Below are 18,645 nucleotides of genomic sequence, written 5' to 3'. Positions count from 1 at the left end.
AAACCAAACAGTCGTTTCAATTAATAAAAAGGCTTATCCCAAAATGGCTGAAGGAATGCTAAAGAAAAAAAAAAAAGGAAACAATTTCCCAAGACACAACTATAAACTAAAGTTAATATAAATCTGTAGGATGATATCTAAAATATAATGAAATGTCTTCTTTTCCACAAGTAATTCTTGACTCTTCCTTCTTTTCAGTCATAAATGATTGCTCCCTTCCTCTGGATTTCATTCTTCCTTGTGTACTTCAACACCACAGCCCAACTTTTACTCTGCATTTTGCTTTCAGATTTTGGGAGACTAGCATGTGCAAATACCAGCATTATCTGGCCTGCATTTCCATGCACAGAAACGGGGAAAGGGAAGAGAATTAAAGAGACCTGCTCCCCTGCCAGAAGGGAGGTCCCTGTGGTATCTGTGGCACTTTTGACAGACTTGTGTCTCACTTGCTCTGTGGTAACTGCCAGCAGCTGAAATGCCACCAGGTCACCAGGCAGTCTGTTTCCAGGCTTCACTGACTTTTAGCACTGAGAATACTTTTTTTCTTACTTCTAACCCAGAGAAAACCATTACATTTTGTCCTCTTCCCTAAAGTAGGGGAGAATTGAGCACTGTCTTCCCACTGCAGTCCTTTGCCTATTGACAGGCTCCAGTGACCCCAGTTTCAATAATCTGTGCTGAACTATTCACTTCTTCCAGCCTTTTCCAATGTTCTCCAGTCCCCGATCACCTTATGGATGCAGGAAAAGCTGCCATGCACAGTGCTGCCCCACCACGGAAGTGGGCACCTCCCCACTTTGGGCTAGGAGCAGCCACTGTGGAAGGGCCACCCAGCAGCTTGTCCTGGCTTTGCACTCCATGTGAGCCAGGCAGGGCTGTGGCTTATGGCTCTGGCCCCAGAGGAGATCACCATCTGTGACCACTGCAAAATGGTGTCAGGCATCAGTGGTGGCTGAAGGCTGATGGACACACCAGCTGCTGGGGAACAGCCTCGCAGGGCTCCTCGTGGAGACACAGCCCTGGGGTTTACACTGAAGTCAGTGAGAACCGAGATCCAAGAGCCTTTCACAGAGACAAAACACTGCCCATAAAGCTGTCTGGCTTTATCTGGCATTTGAGAATGGCAAGCTGCTCCAGAGCTGGCATGCTGGATAAGGAAATGCCCACAGGAGCTTGGGGAGAAGGATGGCTATATTTCTGCAGACACACTAATGGAATCCCTCTAGAAAAAAAAACAAACAAAAACAAACAACAAAAACAAACACAAAAACAAAAACCCCCAAACCATTAAACAGATTAAATGGTGGTATAATCCCTCCGTGTAATGGAAACCACTACAGCCTGCCTTTACTGTGAATGCTGTGACAGGCTGCAATAAGGCTCTTTTGCTAGTGCCAACACATGAAGGCTCGCCTATGTCTTGTTTTTGGCCATTGGCCACATTACTCTTACTGCAGGGTCTGTTTTCCTGCTGCCTGACACAGTTGCATGTGACCTGCTTACATTTTCTATATGATGAATGTGTAACTGTGATTATGTGGAAGAAGGGTAATTAAAAGTAACACAAGGCCAACCAGTCAGAGATAAGTGAATATTAAAGCCTCTGATCAAGCCAGGTGCTTGAAGATATCCCTGAAAAGGTCTTCAACTTATTAAAAAAAAACCACAAAAAACACACAGAGAGAGAGACAAGCAAATTACCAAATCACCACCTGGACAGATTATTAAACATTTAAAGCTCCTGGCAATAAGAGCTGCTAATAAAGAAACTGTGTAAACCAGAAGACAACATCAGCTATAGTAATTATGTAGCAGAATGATTAAAAAGCATGCAACCATAATTACTCTAATCCGTTTTATGAGAGGAAGTAAAAGATTCAGCATTAAAAAAAAAAAAAAATCAATTACGGAGCTAAGGTGATGGGGAAAAAAAAAAATCTATTTAAACTGGATTCTTACAATCAAGTGATAAATCAGTCATGAGTAATTGCTGCAGCTCACCGTGTTTTGATAACACTGCCTACTACACCAGAGATTGAAGAATAACTGCTCAGTTTCTCAGCATCCTCTCATCATCTCAGCATCCAAAAGGACTCCACAGAATAATCTGTGAGGAATTGTTGTGCCTAACAAATTCTGCTGCTTGGCTGGAAGAATATCCAGCACTACCAAAATTAAGAAGCTTGCTTTGGAGAACTTTTCTTATTTTCACAGCAACCAAGTTAATTTCAGTTCTGGGGCAACTAACAGGCTCCTTAACTAACCACTTATACACGTTTTGTTTGGTTTCCTCTTCCTGCTCTTCCTTTGTGTTTTCCTCTCCCAGATAAGAGGTTTGCAGCTATCAGTTTCCCACAGTGACACTAGCCAAGAAAAGGTTGTTCCTGGACACCTGCCAGGTCCCCCCTCCACTGTAGAAGCCAGGAAGCTCAAGGGAAGAGCAAGGCGAAGATGCATGGGAAAACCTGTGGCAATTCCCAGCCCCTCCTCCTACAAAGCCCCATTCCTGACAACAGGACCTACCTGAATGGTTGAAGGCAGTATTTCACAGTCTGTCTCCTGTTCGTGGCAGGGCAAGATCCGCCCCCTCCTCACCTTCTCTCTCCTCAGCTGCTGAACTCGGGCAGCTCCTGGCTGGGGGTTTCCTGCTGGGAGGCACTCACGTGCCTGGATCTGAGAGACCCCGGAGGTGAAAAGCCAGCTTTTACCCAGCCACCTGTTCCTGCTCTTGAAAAGTGATGCTCACTGTTAGATAAAGGACAAATCTCAGGTCATGCACCCTCGGACCCAGCCGCAGGGTGGTCACTGGGTGGCACAAGCCCAGGGTGTCCCTGCCCTCATTTTCACCAGCCCACACCCTTCCACCTTCCTCACACACATCAGCCCCATGTCCCCATAGCTGCACTGGAGTTCACAGTCACCTGCAGCTCTGAAAAACTCTGAGAGCAGGTTTTATTTCACTGGACTCTCATCTGATCCTGGACCTTCTAGCAGGGAAATTGCAGGAATAAGAGACCAGGACCAGCACTGGCAACAGCCTGGATTTGGACGAGATTGCATGTGGGAGGAAGGAAGAATTTGTATTGCTTCTATACCAGACTAAGCAGTCCTGTGTTAGTCCAAAGGTAAAATTATATCAATGTGTTCTGCAATTTGTCTCTCCCTTTCTCATTCTCATGAGATTATTTTATGTATCAAGGCTTTTCTAAAGCTTTTGTATTTATTCTTGTAGCTCTTCCCTCCACCCTTCATTTTGCAAAAAAATTTTGGAAACACAGAAAACAAAAACCTTGATGCTGTCAGATATCCACATTACAAATACGAAAGATCCCACAACGATCAGTATGGCTATGTAAAAGGGATTTTTCACACAGATTGTTATTGGCACGGTTGTGTTGGAAACTTAGTCTTGTTTGCTATAACCTCCTTCGAGGTCTGCGTGTGCCAGAATGAGGTCCCTACCCCTCCATGTCTTTCAGAAGATGCAGAAATATTTCTGAGAACAGAAGATTGCATTGGACTAAGGACACAAGATGCAAGGATCCGTATGAATGATATATAGCAAGAATGTGGACCAGGTCACAAGAAAAACTTATCTGCATGTTGAGATACAATATAATTTCTCATTTGCTGTTTTTCTACATAAGTCCTCTTTTTATATTTAATACACATACATAATTTTTTTTTATATCATTATTGTATACCTCTCCTTTCTGCAGAGTGTTATACCCTTAGCTATTAAATATTTTAAAAGCAAATTTTCAGAAGGCAGGAGAGAAAGAAACTCTAGTAAGGACTTACCTGTGCGAAAGCTGCACTGCTTCTCAGCATTTCCCTGGAAAAAATAAACATTGGTCATTATCACCATGTTCAAACCTCAGAATGGGATGTAATTAATTAATATGGGTTTACATGTGTTATGTTTTTAGACTTAGATGTTATTGCCAGCCACTTGACATTAATTATTTTTATGATTGACACCTTTGCACTGTTGAAGGCTCTCTAGAGAAGAGCTTGGGAACATGCTAGAGATGGAGAGGCACCACTGCCAAAGGCAGGTAGGGAGACGCTGCTGGTATACCTGTGCAGAGTGAGAGAGCAGGTGTTGCAACACGCCAAGCTCAGTGTGCTTTAGATATTGCTGTTGTTTTAATCAGTGAGGCTCAAAATCAAAGAAAGGCAGCCTTGGCTGTTTAAAATAAAGATATTTAGGCACAGCATGACCCTAACTAGCTTTGGGATGTGACTGTGGCACAAAAGATAGTCACAGAGTTGTCTCCCCCAGCTGCATACGTATGTGTGAAAAAAGCAATTTAGCCCACCTCAGCTAGGTGCTCATGGGCAGGTGAGTTGAAAGTTAAGCAAGTTCCTGAGGTTTCCAATAGAGAAACACACACACAAAATTAGCAAATAAATGAGTCGAGTAATAAACAGAACATTAAACTTCAGAAACAGAATCAGGGAGATGAAGCCCAAGCTGAAGGAGCACTGAATAAAGATCCAGAAATCAGAGAAATCTAAGCGTGATGGCCACATGTTGAGCAATGCAACCTCAGTGATGAAAATGGGGTGAGGACGCACCTGATGCTCACATGCTGCTGAGAGTTAATGAGTTGAAAGGAGGAAGGATGGCCTCATGTTTTTCTCGTTGTCTAGCTGGGGAAATAGGCCAAAGAGAGGAATCAAATAAGAGAGGATTAAAACACCTCCATTCAGAGAAAACTCTTCCCTGAATTACATGAGCAACATGAGCTAATTACAACACAATATTTAGCTTTTTCCTCTCCACATGTGCCATATGATGCAGCAATTTTTAGGGAGGTGCAAAGAGAGGAAACAGAATACCTATATGAGATGCTGCTTCCCAGTCAACAGTGAATCCCCTGAGGTCACCAGCCATTGCTGCAGGTACCACTGCTCTCCACATCAGAGGAAAACACACCCATGTTTTTGGTACTAGGCTTCTACTGTGAGTCTACAGCAGAAAACTGGAAGTAAATGCAGCTCAAAGAGCCATTAAATGCTGAAGTACCTTATTAATTATCACCAGAACTGATTTAAAAGCTTGACATTTTAACAGCTGTCCTTAGTCATCTATCAATTACAACCCAAGAAACAGCAGCAGAGGCTTTGTCTCCTTCTCATCAGATGATACTCACTTTTTTAGGGGTTTTCCTTATCATGGTTGGACCACAGCTTCCTCCTCCTTCTCTTGTTTTGCTTTAAACGTATGATACAGTTCCCAAAGATCTGCTGTTATCTTCTTTACTCCAAAGTTGACCTTGAAAGCTCCCTCTAAGACTGAAACCCACATTTGTTTCTAGTGGCCTCGCTCCATTTTGCAGCGTGCTTCAATTGCCAGAGCAGCCAACTGGGGCAGTAAGTCAGAGAAAGGCATTGTTCCCATAGTAACTCATTTCCTCTACCCGTTCATAAGATTAACACATTTCTGATCAAAGCTAGACATGAAAATATCTAAGAAATTATAGGCTATGGTGTTACTTAAATATAAACTAAATCCACAGCACTACCTCAAAGAAGCTCTACTTAATATCAGAGCATACACCTTTAGCTACAATACTCATTACACTGGCCTGCCTGAAAGTTATCAAAAGCATTCTGGGCCCCACGGTTCAAGAACAGGGAACTGCTTGAAAGAGTCCAGTGCAGAGCCACAAAGATGACTAAGGGAGTGGAACATCTCCCTTATGAGGAAAGGCTGAGGGAGCTGGGTCACTTTACCTTGGAAGAGACTGAGGGGTGACCTCATCAATGTTTACAAATATGTAAAGGGTGAATGTCAGGAGGACAGAGCCAGGCTTTTTTCAGTGATGTCCAGTGATAGGACAAGAGACAATGAGTGCAAACTGGAGCATAAGAGGTTCCATGTAAATATCAGAAAAACCTTCTTTACTGTGAGAGTGACAGAGCACTGGAACAGGCTGCCCAGAGAGGTTGTGGAGTCTCCTTCGCTGAAGACATTCAAAACCCACCTGGACACATTCCTGTGTGATGTGCTCTAGGTGATCCTGCTCTGGCAGGGGAATTGGACTAGATGATCTTTTGAGGTCCCTTCCAACCCCTAAGATTCTGTTATCTTGGATAGTTCATTTGTAGCTAGTTCACAGACAATTACTTAAGTTACTGAAACAAACAGGAAGTCTGCACTATCAGATCAGAGCTGCAACAAAGCAGAGAAGTTCAGAGCTTTTTGGTGTGCTCAGCCTTTGGCTAACATTTGCAAATTTGTTGCAGAAAAGTTCTGATCACACTCCCAGTAGCAGCAATCTCTTATCAGTTCAGTCTTCCCCAAATTAAATTTAGTTACATTTTTAGTACTCCAGCATGGGCTGACTTAAGGGAAGATCAAACCAGAGGAACAAATGCATACAGCAATACCGCGTGTCCAGGCAATGCAAAAAGCCTTTTGGCTGCTCTGGCTCCATCATCATACAGAAACTTTGCTATGTACAGGAAAGTGCAAGAGAAACCCTGAAAATTGCTCTGACCCTTTGCCACTGAAAGTTTCCAATAACACCTTCTGGTAAAATATGCTGGACACCGAGGCAAGGGACGAGAAAACTTTCCTGGCTTTTGTCACACTTTCCCTAGAGCTTTAGATAAGTGTTTAATTTTTCTCAAGTGTAACTCCTCAAATCTGAAAATGTGACATTTCTTTTGATCCACTTTCTCACCATTCATCTCTCCCAACTGATTATATGGTTCTCAGAGGGCCTTACTACAAATCTATGTCTATATGTGGGTACAAACACAATACCTTTGATAGATACTGTTTGTGAAAACTGTAGTTGGTATAATGGGTCCTGGACATGCCTCTAAATGCTCCTGTACTGCAAGCACTAACAGCAAACCTGTTAAAAATCCTCCCAACCCTTTATCAAGGCCTGAGAAAAACTTATTTACACCTAAGAAAACTTCAGAGACTGAATCCTGATGGCATTTTCCTAATGACAGCCTGCAATTTCTCCAATCTGCTAGAATAATCAGGAATTTATTTTTTTTTTCTCTCTACACTTTCCCTTTTCAGGAATCTCAATTGTCAGCTGCACAGGCATGGTAAGTGGGCTTGCCCCACCAGAATCTCACCAATCTTTTCCTCACTAAAGTGCAATTCACAGGTGGGAAAAACAATTCTCATCTCTGGAAATTGCCCTAGAGTTCTGGCAAAAATTCATACAAAAGATGTGATGTGTGTATGAAGACCTTAGAAGAGCTGATGACAAAGTCAGTGCAACCCTTTGGCTGCTAAGGTGGGAGATAAAATTATGCATGTCCCAGTTAAGTTCTCTTACATCAGATAAATAGCTTCTAATAGTTTCACAGTATTTGCTCTTTTCAATTTTTCTTTCATTTTAATTTTCTTTTGTCTCATTGGGTCTCTGACTGTCCTGTCCTTGTCTGGCTTTACTCCTACAAAGGAAGGAAATCTGGATTCTTGCAAAATAACTCATATCAACTCTACACTGATGAATGGTACATGACTGGGTCTTTGCTTTTGGAGACTCTGGAGATTCTTCTGTTTTCTGCCACCTGGGGAGACAGAAATTTGGTTCTAGTTTTCAAGTAAACTGCAGATGAAAGAGACCTTGCCATCTTTGTTGTGCTATAACCTTAGGCTAGAGCTTTAAAATATATATTATTTTGGTCATTAAAAAAAACTGTAGCCTTCTTCCTGTCATTTATTTTCTCTACACTTTGTGTCTCATTAGAAACATGAGAGGAATACAGTCACTCTGACATTATGGAAATGCCAGCAAGCAGCCAGTATATTTTGAGTGCTAAAATGCACACAATAAAATGAGAACTGAATGCAAAGAACAAGCAGTTTTTCTTTCAGCATCTATTATTTTCTGTATTTAAAATGTAGTAGTCAGAACAAAATCACAGACTTTTAAATTGACAAAAGGAAGCTGAACAGTAAAGCTGGCAATTAATTTCATAAATTACTGCTACTTAATAGCTGCAGCCCACTGTAGTTCTTTACAAGAAAATACATGTTAGCCATGTCACTACCCAGGGAATAATAATTCTCTGAGACTCATTCCCTTGTTTCTTTTTGTTGGCAGAGGACAACTGGTTAAGCTGCCCTGTTTTTACGGGGAAAAGCTAAATCCCCTGCCCTCCCAAGGCAGGCAGGCAGCCTTTGGTCTGTGTGGCCACACAGAGAATGAAGGGGCATTTCCAGCTCTAAACTAAGTGCTGTTCACTTGGGGAACAGTTGCCACCCTTCTCAGGGCGCAACAGAGTGGGGATATACCTTTGATCACCAGCCACCAAGGTAACATTGACTGGCTTTCCTCTCCCTCAACTCTGGTATGTTGCTTGCCTCATTTTAAGCATCCAAAAGCAAGAGAAGAAAGATGACTGTTTTCCCTAAATGATAAGTCTGCAAGCACTTGTGCTTGTCTAAACTGCTTATCTTCCCTCTTTGCATGGAAGGAGACGGCCAGCAATTAGAAGACAGGCAGCGCTTTGGGAATAATTTTGCAATTCTCTCTGTTTTAGCATTTCAGAAGTTTCTGCTCAGTTAAATTCCTGCATATGGCAGATGAATGTCCTTTCAAACCTACCTTTGGACCAGACTTAGCATCATTCATGCCTGTAATTAACTGATGCATTCTACTTTGCAGGCTTTCAAGGTTAACAGAGCTCTTCTGGGACCCTGAGCTTTTACCACAGAGGGCAAAACTCCTGTGCTACACAGCATGTCACAGGCTGAGCAGGAGAATAACCTTCCCTGTGGTTTCTGGGTGGTCATTTTTCAACCCTAACTGAAGATGTTGGTGGGATGAGTTGGCACACCAGCCCCGGAAGAGCACTGTCCTTATCATGGCAAATACAGAGAAGACTCCAGCTACCTTCTCCATTTCAATCTCTGCTGCTCCTTGCCAGCCCCATCTCCTGCAGAATGAGGACCTTTCCATCCCGTGAGCCACGTGACTTCACAGCTGGCAGAGGCAATGTTCCAGGTGGGAATGGTGTTGCACTGAGCCGGGGTGCTCTGCTGAGGATGTAGTGCACACAAGTGTGTTTGCAAAAACATGACTTCAGTGTCTAACTTGTATCACCACTTTCCACTTAATAGAGCTTTACATCAAAGTGCTCTCGGTCCTCTCACAGGCTACTCATTTGTATCCTACATTTAGCTACATATCACTCCTAAGCTATAAGCAGCATACGGGGATTTATTTGGGCACAATTTTATTTTTAAGTAGACATTACCCCAGCTGCTCTGAGTAGTTAAACCTGTCTCTGATTGAAGTCTCATGCTCTGGTATGTGATGTTTGTGTTCACCTCTGGGGAACCATCCACAAAGCCAAACAATCCACTGTGCAGAACACAGATCAAAAGAGGTGCCACCCAGCCACCTTTGTGCACGCAGTTGCTCTCTCTCTCTCCCTGGCAGCTTTCCCAGGAGCACTGCAGACTGCAGACACAGCACAATGGAGACCAAAAGTAGTTTATTGGCAGAGATGTGCACTGTCACACAAGTTGCAGACAGCTGCCCTAACACTGCCTGACAAGGAAGCTCTGATTGGGCTTGTCATCTACAAGATACACAACTCTACAGCTTGCATACAGTTCCTAGGGGAGTCCATAGGAGACTTGCTCCCCAGGAGGGATGAGAGTTAACATGCCAGGAGTTATCTAGCACTGCTGCTCCCTCGTTAATGTAAACAGCAGACACTTGCCTTAAAGAGGAAAGCACAAATAGACCTTCACCACCTGGCAGTCAACAGTCTTAAATCCAGCAAAAAGCACAACACAAGTCTCAGAACGCTTTTCAAAAGGAGCCGGAATGTAATAGCTGCCTCCCTCATGATATCTCAGTTCAGCCTGCAAATTCCGCAGTAATAGCTCCAGCTGCTTGTTGCCTGAGGGCTTTGTCAGCTGCAGGGTGAGAGTCCCCGAGGCACACAGCAGCACCCTTTGAACATACAATGTACCCACTACCCAGCTGAATGTGTTTGCTTCCCTGAGGTTGCCAGGTGCTGCTTAGCCAAACCATTCAGCAAACTGGTGCTCCTGTAAGACAAATTTCAACACTTTGTAGGTCAAGTCAAAATATGCTGGTAATTGCCATGAGGTGAGGCTTGTAACAGAGCAGGTAGCGCTTGTAGGAATAAGACGTAGCCTGCCAGTGAGTTGAGCTGCTCACCAAGCATCTTCGCAAAGTAGTGAAGCAAGCCTAGAAGAATACATGCCTAGAAACTTTCAAACATTAATTCACTTTTCTGAATTCAGAAGGCTATATAAAGGAAGGGCTTGAATTTTAGTTACCTGTTAATTAAAAGCTGCTTGAGCAGGGCTGAGTGGTTTCAGAAGGTTTCAGGTAGCTGCAGTGGTTGCAGCACTCAAAAGGTGTTCTGGACCTCAGTGTTGCTTTCCTCCTTTCTTCTGACAACCAGCATTTCCTCTGTAAAGTTTGACTCTAACTTAACAGCTAGTTTTCATCTTTGTCTCTGAGCCCTCATGATGTAAGAAAACATGTTCACAGGTTGTGACATTTCTTCTCCAAACAGCCAATTGCTGACCCATCTCTGCTCCTCCACAATTATTTTGGTTGAGACTGGGCTTCTCAAAATGCCACAGATCAGTTTTATCAGCTGATATCAGCTTTCTCTCAAGCAATAATTGAGATTATTATAATTTTTTTTAAGTTGCAAATTAAGAGTGCACAATGTGTGACAGTGCCAAATATTGTAGTAATTCTTCAGATTGCACTCCCACCTTGAAGACTGTTTCTGAGCTCGCTAGTGACAAATGCCAAGCTGGGGAGCCTGACCACTGCAGTGTGCTGTAAACCTCTGCTCTGGCACATCTCCTCAGCAGAGCCCAACCTCTATCCACCGCAGAAAATGCAGCATCCCCATGCTGTGATCCAGCTGACAAAACAGCTTTCTTGTCTGTGCTACCTTAATCACACTTCTCAAGTTCAGCTTAACAGCAGGTAACATATCTAGGCACATTTTGTACTCACCTTCTACTTGGCACCATGAAAAACCTGAATTTGGATACAGACTACAGGTACTGCCAGCACAAGCCATCCCCTGGACAACATTTTTATTCCAAGTGACTCAAACACACAGCATCCTGTAAGAAGTCTGTGGTCTAGGTCTTAATACTTACACAGAAATACATTTCAGCCAACTGCCTGATTTGGTTTCTTTTTAGCTTTTTTGATGAATGGAGGGAAGAGGGGACTGACAAGCACATACAAAAAAAGCATTAGGAAACCACTGACTCCAAAGAAATAGCTGTCAGCTTCCTTCACTCCCATTCATGAGGTTCTGAGACACAAGGTGAAAATCTTGTGCTGAAGAGTAATATAGCAAACAAAGATTTGCTGTACAAAGTCATCTGTTTTTACTCCTCTGCTGCTTCTCAAGTGACAGTCACTTAATAAAGAAAATCTCTCAGAGCTCTGTGAACAAGTGAACTAAACATGAAATGATGTTTCATTTTTTTTCCAGCCCAACCACATCCATGCCTTTGTTCCCAAGGCTTCTCAACACAATGGGAACAAGCACCTTCAGGCATGTGCTAACATGTTATCATGGGCTCCCTGCTAAATAAATAAGGCATATGAAGGCAGCTTTGGAATCTATGTTAGCAGTCATTGACCTTCACAAGAAGAAATTCCATTATCCAAAACATACTTCAAGGTAAAGCTCAGGTTGAAAAAAAATATAAATTATTTCTATGGTCACTTGGCCAGGTTTGCAGTACACTTCTAAATAATAGGTGCAGGACCTATCTATCTTCACAAAGTTGGTGTTTATAAATCTTGAGAAAGAATAAATGTCATCCAAAAAGCACTCATTCAGACTAAACTCTTTAGTTTGCCAAAATGAAGCATTTGTAAAGTATCCTGAAGAAATGACCCAGGGAATTTGGGATATGTATTTTGAAAGAAGCAATTCCTTTCCTTATTATATGTTTTAAAACCGCATTTTCAATTGAGTACATTAAAATGAAATTTTAGTCTGTTGAAAGAGTAAAATTAAATTTGCTACTGAAGATTTAAATCCTTACACTGGTTTCATTACTCCTCTGTAATTTGTACAGTATAAATTTGCAAGTTGTTGCAATGGAGGTTTCAAACACACATGTAAAATTCTGCATCAGATTGAATATTTTGGCAGGCAGGTTAGACTTCAGAAGTTCTCCATTATACTGTGAACCATCCGGATAAATCCCTGTGGAGTTTTGTGGGGGTTTTTGTTTGTTTGTTTGTTTTCTTGTTTGTTTTTGTTTGGTTTTGTTGGTTGCTTTTTTGTTGTTTTGGGTTTTTTTTTGTTCATTTGTTTATTATTGGTGGTGTTGTTTTTGTTTTGTTTTGTTGTGGTTTTGAGGGTATATGAAGGGATTTGTTTGTGGGGATTCTTTAGCTTTACTATTTTCCTCCAAAATGTGCAGACACAAACACTACACATCCCTCTTCCCCAAACAAAAGAGAAACAAATGGAACAAAACTTCTGACTGCCTTTGCCCTTATGGAAATGGAAGAGAGCCTAGTTATGTTCTACACTAGGAGCTCTCAACTGCCTGGCTTAAAAGCCTTGCTGGCTAAACTCTAAAGAGCCCGAGGGACTCACTGGAAGAAAGGCTGCTATATAATATAAGACGGAACAAGCCCCACTCAACCATGAACAGCCTTTTCACGGCCAACACACTTCAACGGAGAAGCCCAGCTGCCATCAGCCACTGCTCAAGAGCAGCACTAAGCCTGTACTTTCACCTGTTCCTGTACTTGTCTTCTGCTAGGCAGTAAGGGGGAAAGCTGTAATCTCAGGCTCATGCTGAAAGGTTACTGAGTTGTCATTGCTCCAGATCAGCTCTTGCCCCATCTGCTTCCCTAGCATCTGTTCCCGGAGCAGTTCCTGACTCCCCCGAGTGAAGGAAATTGATCTGCTGCACTCTGTTGTTACTGAAAGGATGGGAAAAGAGGAAGCAAAGCTGGCCCTGTACCAAGCATGTCGGTATTGTGCAGGTCCTGTTGTACAAATCTTTTCTGCACAGGGCACAAATCACTGGCAATGATGAAATTTTTGCCTGCCTCCAAGTTCCCTGTGGAAATGTCAAGCATGATTCTCACTTCTCTAGTTCCTGGACAAGGTAGCAATAACACGTGACTAAATTGGGAGGAATAGCCATCTACTGTCACTGAAAAATAGAGTTATATGTGTCTTATAAAGAGCTTGAGACATTTTGATAAGGTCTAATATCCTAACAACCTTAACAGATGCCATAAGTATGGCTGCAGGGAAAAAGAGCAGAAATGTAGGGATGTACAAGAGCAGTGATAAAAGGCAGGGTGGGAGAGGTAGGAAAAGCAACTGATTTCCTAGTGATGGAAATAAAGGAAATAGGGAAGAATTTTAAATGTAAGATTAAACAACTGGATTGTAGCCAGGAGCCAGATCATGTTTTTCAAAGGTAGGTGAACTTTACATATGTAAGATTGCATGATAAGAATGACAAGAAAGCACAGAACAAAACCAAGGTCTCACACTTTGATTTTTCTTATAAAATATAATGTTCCAGCACCCCCCTGGAAACTCTGGTGAGTGGGATCCTAGTGATGCCTGGCTAAAGTTAAGGGATCAGCTGAGATATTCAAAGCAGTAGGCAGCAGTAGCAAACAGTGTTCAATCATCTGAACAAATCCCTCTTTCTTGCAAGTCTGATGAAGATCTGGACCTGTAATTCCCCGAATTGTCATTGAATAATTTAGTCTTTCCTTTCAATGCTGAACCAGGAGTCTAGACATAGCATTTAATTAGTGTCTCAACTATCAGTTAAATGTTTGCTCATCAAGTTCAATAAAGATCAAGCGGCTGAATTTTGAGACATGTGGATGTATCATCAATGATCTCCCAAGGGGTGACTATTTGAAACTTGGCAGTTCAAGCAGAAGATTCTAAAAAAGCAGTTAATCACTATAAATACTTCTGGCTGCAGACACTGCCCCTGTGAGCAAATGCCCAATTCATTTGATCTTAATGGACTAGGTTGTATTTCAGGCATCATGGCAACACACAACAGGTCCTAAACCGCAACCACCAACTTCAGGGAGATCATATCCCTCTAAACAGTATCTTCTATCAAGTCACAATTGTATTGCAGAAAATTATCAAGTGATTCACTAAAATAACCTAGCTATACCAGCTGCTGAAAGAGGTAGAAAAGCATGCAGTTGCAACTTCAAGTGGCTATAAGTCTGCTTCTCAAAAGAAACAGTTGTAGATTTGCCTGATCTTTCAGCCATCTGTCATCAGCCTATCTCATTAAACATTTGTTTCTGATCACTGGAAGGGAAGGAGACAAGAGAGCACTGAAAAAAAACCCCAAACTTAACACATCTTTTTAAACAAAGCATCTTTGCTTTTATTTCTTGTCTGCTTGCAAAGTCTTCCACTTGCAGAAAACGTAAAAATTTTCCTTCAACTTAGACATTTGCAGGGGCTCTGGAGATGAAGAGAGCAGACTTCTGAACTTGGATGTCAGAAACAAAATACATAAGGAATTCTTCCCACAAATTAGATGTATTATTGGTAAACCAGGGACAAAAAATGCCAAAAAGTTCCAAAAGATTGCCTAGAAGTAAAATCTGTAAAAGCCTCTTATCTGCCTTTTGCATCCTCTAAGAAACACCCACACAATAGCCACAATGGATCAGCAAACATAGGTAAATTTTCGAGAACATTTTTCCATGTGAGTAGGAGAAGAGAGGACCTATTAGTCTGACCATTAGTCAGTCCTTAAGACTGAGCTGCTGGAGGTCAGAGGCAAAAGCAAGACATGGCACAGGGCCAACAATGGCAGAAAACTGAGTAGATCAAACACATCCATCTGATTCCAACACAGGACTGCACACTACAGAAGAAATCAATAACTCCAAAGATCACAGTTAGGCCATCCTAACAGGAAATCCCTTCATAGCCCTAGTCACTGGGTTTGATACAGAGTCCCTGAGCTGCAGCTCATTCTGCAAACAGCTGCAGGACTGGAGGGAAAGGATACTCTGCTATTTGAAGTCATTATTTTTCTCTGCAGCATGTCATCCCTGACCACAGACAAGGCATAATGTTTCAGAGGAAGATCTGTGTTTGGGAATGAGCTCCCGAAGGTAACCATTTGAAACCCTGGGCCTGGGACACCTGACCCTTACCTTAATGAAGTGCTTCAATAGGTAAATACACACCAAAATGCAATACAAAAAAGCCTGCTCCACTTGCAGCCATAAAGTGAAGGGACCTTCAGTCACTGGATTTTGTTGCGCTCTGACATCAGACATCTCACCTCCTTTCAATGATGGCACTGAATGACTTCTTAAGTCTCACTGAGAAGCTTGTCATGTCACCCTAAATTATCTAAAGCACAGTTCGGATGTCCAGTACCAACTAAAACACTGAGCCACAGGCTGGGTAGCTGGGCAAAAAGCCTCCCATCTTCCCAGATGTTTCTCTTTATAAATCCTGCTGGTGTCTAGTTGTCACAGATGTTCCTCAAGAGCTCCACCTAGGCCAGTATGCTCCAAGATCCCAGTATCTTCTAGTCAACTGACTTCCAAGGCAGTTAAACTGTTAAGGAAACCCTTGCTCTAAATTCCCACATGTAGCAGTCACCCTGCTTTTGGCTAAATCAAGAGGCACATCACCAGAGCTCAGCTACACAAGTAGACAATCTTAATTAAGGCCTCCTCAGAAACCTCATATTTAATGTTTGTTAGTCAGTGTGTCATTTACAAGTTATATATTGCCTCAGATTTCAAATTGGTGAAATATTGAGCTAAGAACTTGCAAGCATCCTCCCACTGATGAGTGCGTTGAGGCATGTCAGTAAGCAGACCAGTTCTGAATTTATACATTTTCTAATTTTTGTTTTGGAGTTTTTGTTCCAAGATAAAAATCAGGTATAACATGGCATTTATGGCCAAATATCTTGGAGAAACCAACTTAAAGTGTATCAGTTCAATTACTTTTGTTCATCAGATACGAAATCCTAGAAGGAGACAAAATTGATGCCACAAAGGCCATCAATGCATGAAGATTTGCTATGATAGTTTTAGTCCACACCTTTGCGGACAGAGTTCTAATTTAACAGTTTCATTAAACTGTTCAGCTGTCGAATTAGGCAAACTACAGTTCTTGCTCACCATTTAAAATTCATTTACTGTCACACACTGTTGCAGGCAGAGACTACTTTAGCTGTCTGCAACCAATTCAATTTATTGCAAGCTTCCGTTATAGGCTTTTTACTCAGATTTTTGCCAATCACAAAAGAGGCTTAAAAATCAGCAAACTCAAGACCAGCGTGGCTAAGATTACACTCTGTGCTAATGGAATTGAACTGAAACAGCTTGGCCCCAAGTCTAACAATGGTATGAAACAGAGCTATAAAAATAATTGATTTCTCAGCTTCATTGCTAAATTAATAATAAAAAAATTCCCCTCGTTAGAATGACTATTGTTTTGTTTGGTTGGGTGTTGTTTTTTTAAATTTTATTTTGGTTTTGTTTGGTTGGTTTTTGTTTTGGTTGTAGGTTTTTTGTGGGTTTTTTTTGGAGGGGGGTTGTGGGTTTTTTGTTTGTTTGTTTGGTTTTTTTTTATAAATTAAGACAAACAAGTTAGTTTTATTTGTGCTGAAATAAATGGTGCTGTTTCCATGTTGAAGATTTTAACTCTTACAATGCCATTAAAACACTGTGTGTGTTATTCTCCAAAGAAAGGACAGGGAAGAGATTGATTGCCCTTTCTCCCCTCACCAGTCAGGTTTTCGAGGACTCAGAAAGAAACATGGTAGCCCTTTTGCTGTGTTCTGAAGAGGATATGAGTTGAGTTCTCCCCTGGACAAGGGAACTGTATCTAGAGCTATCACTCACTCCCCACAGATGCTCAAGGCACTTTGGTTCACTGGCCTTGCTACCTCCTTCTCCAAGGCTCTGAGCAGGGAACAGATCATTTTGCTACCCCAGCTGTTTGTTGCATTGTCTACTCTAACTTCTAGGACACTTGGTTAGAGATCAATAATTTCTGAACTGGATGAAGGACTGTGAGGTGATGGGCTATAGCACATCTCCAGCTCAGACAATTATTACCAGCTGGCAAAGGGAGGAAAGGAAGCTTTTCCAAGGTGAGAAGCATCACAACAAGACTTTCAACAACTTCTCACAGAACAGCCTGGATCTCTAACTTTTGTGTGTGTGCTTCTTTGTCCAGTGATTAAGAGTCATGGGTCCATGAGTCAGTTCCCAAACATTTCAGGTCGAGGTTATAATTGAATCACAGCTGTTGTGAAATGCCTTGTCTGACTTTTCATGCAGCATTTTTCTCTCCTACCACTGTTTGTATTGTTGCCTGAGCATTGCAGGCAAACCTTGCAATACAGGAACAGTTTAACTTTCCCACCCCTCAGTGCACAGAAATGATTCTGCCTTCCCTTGTCCCTATGCTTAGTGCATTAACATATAGATCTCATTCAAGACTGACAGCTTCCCATTTTCAGGCAGGGAGTACTGCAGATGTGGTGGAAAAATACAGTACTGTAAGGTAAGAGGGAAGGGATCTGACAGACAAATATTCTGGCATCATAATCCTTGATGTTGTCTGAGATGGCATTTGAAAATTAAATACAATAATTGTGAGAAGAAAACATGGTAAAACTTTCTTCCCACCTTCCCTGTGCTACCTCTTACCTTTTAGCCTACCCTTGAAAAATGTCTCTACTTAAGCAGAAATGCCACAGAGAAACTTCCAGAAGCCAAAATCAATCTGCAGCCTGTGGCAGAGCAGAAACTGAGCACCCTGTCTGGGAGCAGCCTGGCTTTTATGCCTTATCCAATGGCCCATGCACAGGATCCTCTCCTTGCTTCTGTTCTGGGTAATTAGTCCTGTTAAACACCACATAATGATGCAGGAGTAGGAATATAAACTACCCAATACCTCTTTAGCAAGAGAACAGACTTATCTCTGTTACATTTGCTCTAAGGGCAGGAAACAGAGTTTCAGTGACAGCCAGGAGATATTTCCATCTCATCCTGGCATGAACTGTGAGGCATTTTTATCATTACAGTTCAGGCTTCAAGTCTTTCAAGTATATTTAAGAAGGAAGAGAAGAAATAGTGCAACATTCACATCTGCAGCTCTGTAGTTCAACTGCTCTATGAATGTGTGTGTTTAGGATTTGAACCCAGCACCAAGGAGACTTAACTCCTACAAAGACCTATAACGCAGGATACTGACATTTTGTGGTAACAGACACTAAGCTCCCAAAGCAAAAGGCAAAATGCAGACATGCCAGCCCACATGTTCATTCAAAACGGCTTTTGAATGGAAGACTGGCTGCCGCAAAAATCTCACCCTAAACCAGGAGGAAAAGAATTATCTTGATTAGACATTTACACCTATTAAGAGTCAACACTAGTCCCTGGTTTAATGCATCCTCCCTATCATTACTGTCCTGTCCTACTAAAATTACTTTGGTCCTGTCTCTTTTATGTGTGCACGTATTACCAATGAATAGCTCTGCCATCAGCACATTTCCTTCAGTAAAGTTCAAAATATTGGATCAAATCAAATTAGTTTCAATATTCTCATTTTATGTGCAAAGGAACAGAG

The 18,645-nt window shown here is 41.9% G+C and overlaps 1 protein-coding gene across 1 annotated transcript in view; it reads right to left on the bottom strand.

Moving 5' to 3' along the window:
- Positions 1-18,645, bottom strand: part of CD96 (CD96 molecule) — a 95,564-nt gene that overhangs the window by 70,438 nt on the left and 6,481 nt on the right. Inside the window, exons 2-3 of the mRNA XM_051629396.1 lie at positions 5,160-5,371; positions 3,802-3,835 (exon numbers count right to left, since the gene is read on the bottom strand). Of these exons, the coding sequence (XP_051485356.1) occupies positions 3,802-3,835; positions 5,160-5,183 (58 nt within the window). The 5' untranslated portion in view covers positions 5,184-5,371. The remainder of the gene's footprint in view (positions 1-3,801; positions 3,836-5,159; positions 5,372-18,645) is intronic.

Source organism: Apus apus, chromosome 1 (assembly GCF_020740795.1).
Source record: "Apus apus isolate bApuApu2 chromosome 1, bApuApu2.pri.cur, whole genome shotgun sequence".
NCBI lineage: Eukaryota > Metazoa > Chordata > Aves > Apodiformes > Apodidae > Apus > Apus apus.
The sequence above is the reverse complement of the archived record's forward strand: the minus strand, read 5'-3'. Positions and strand labels throughout refer to the sequence as shown.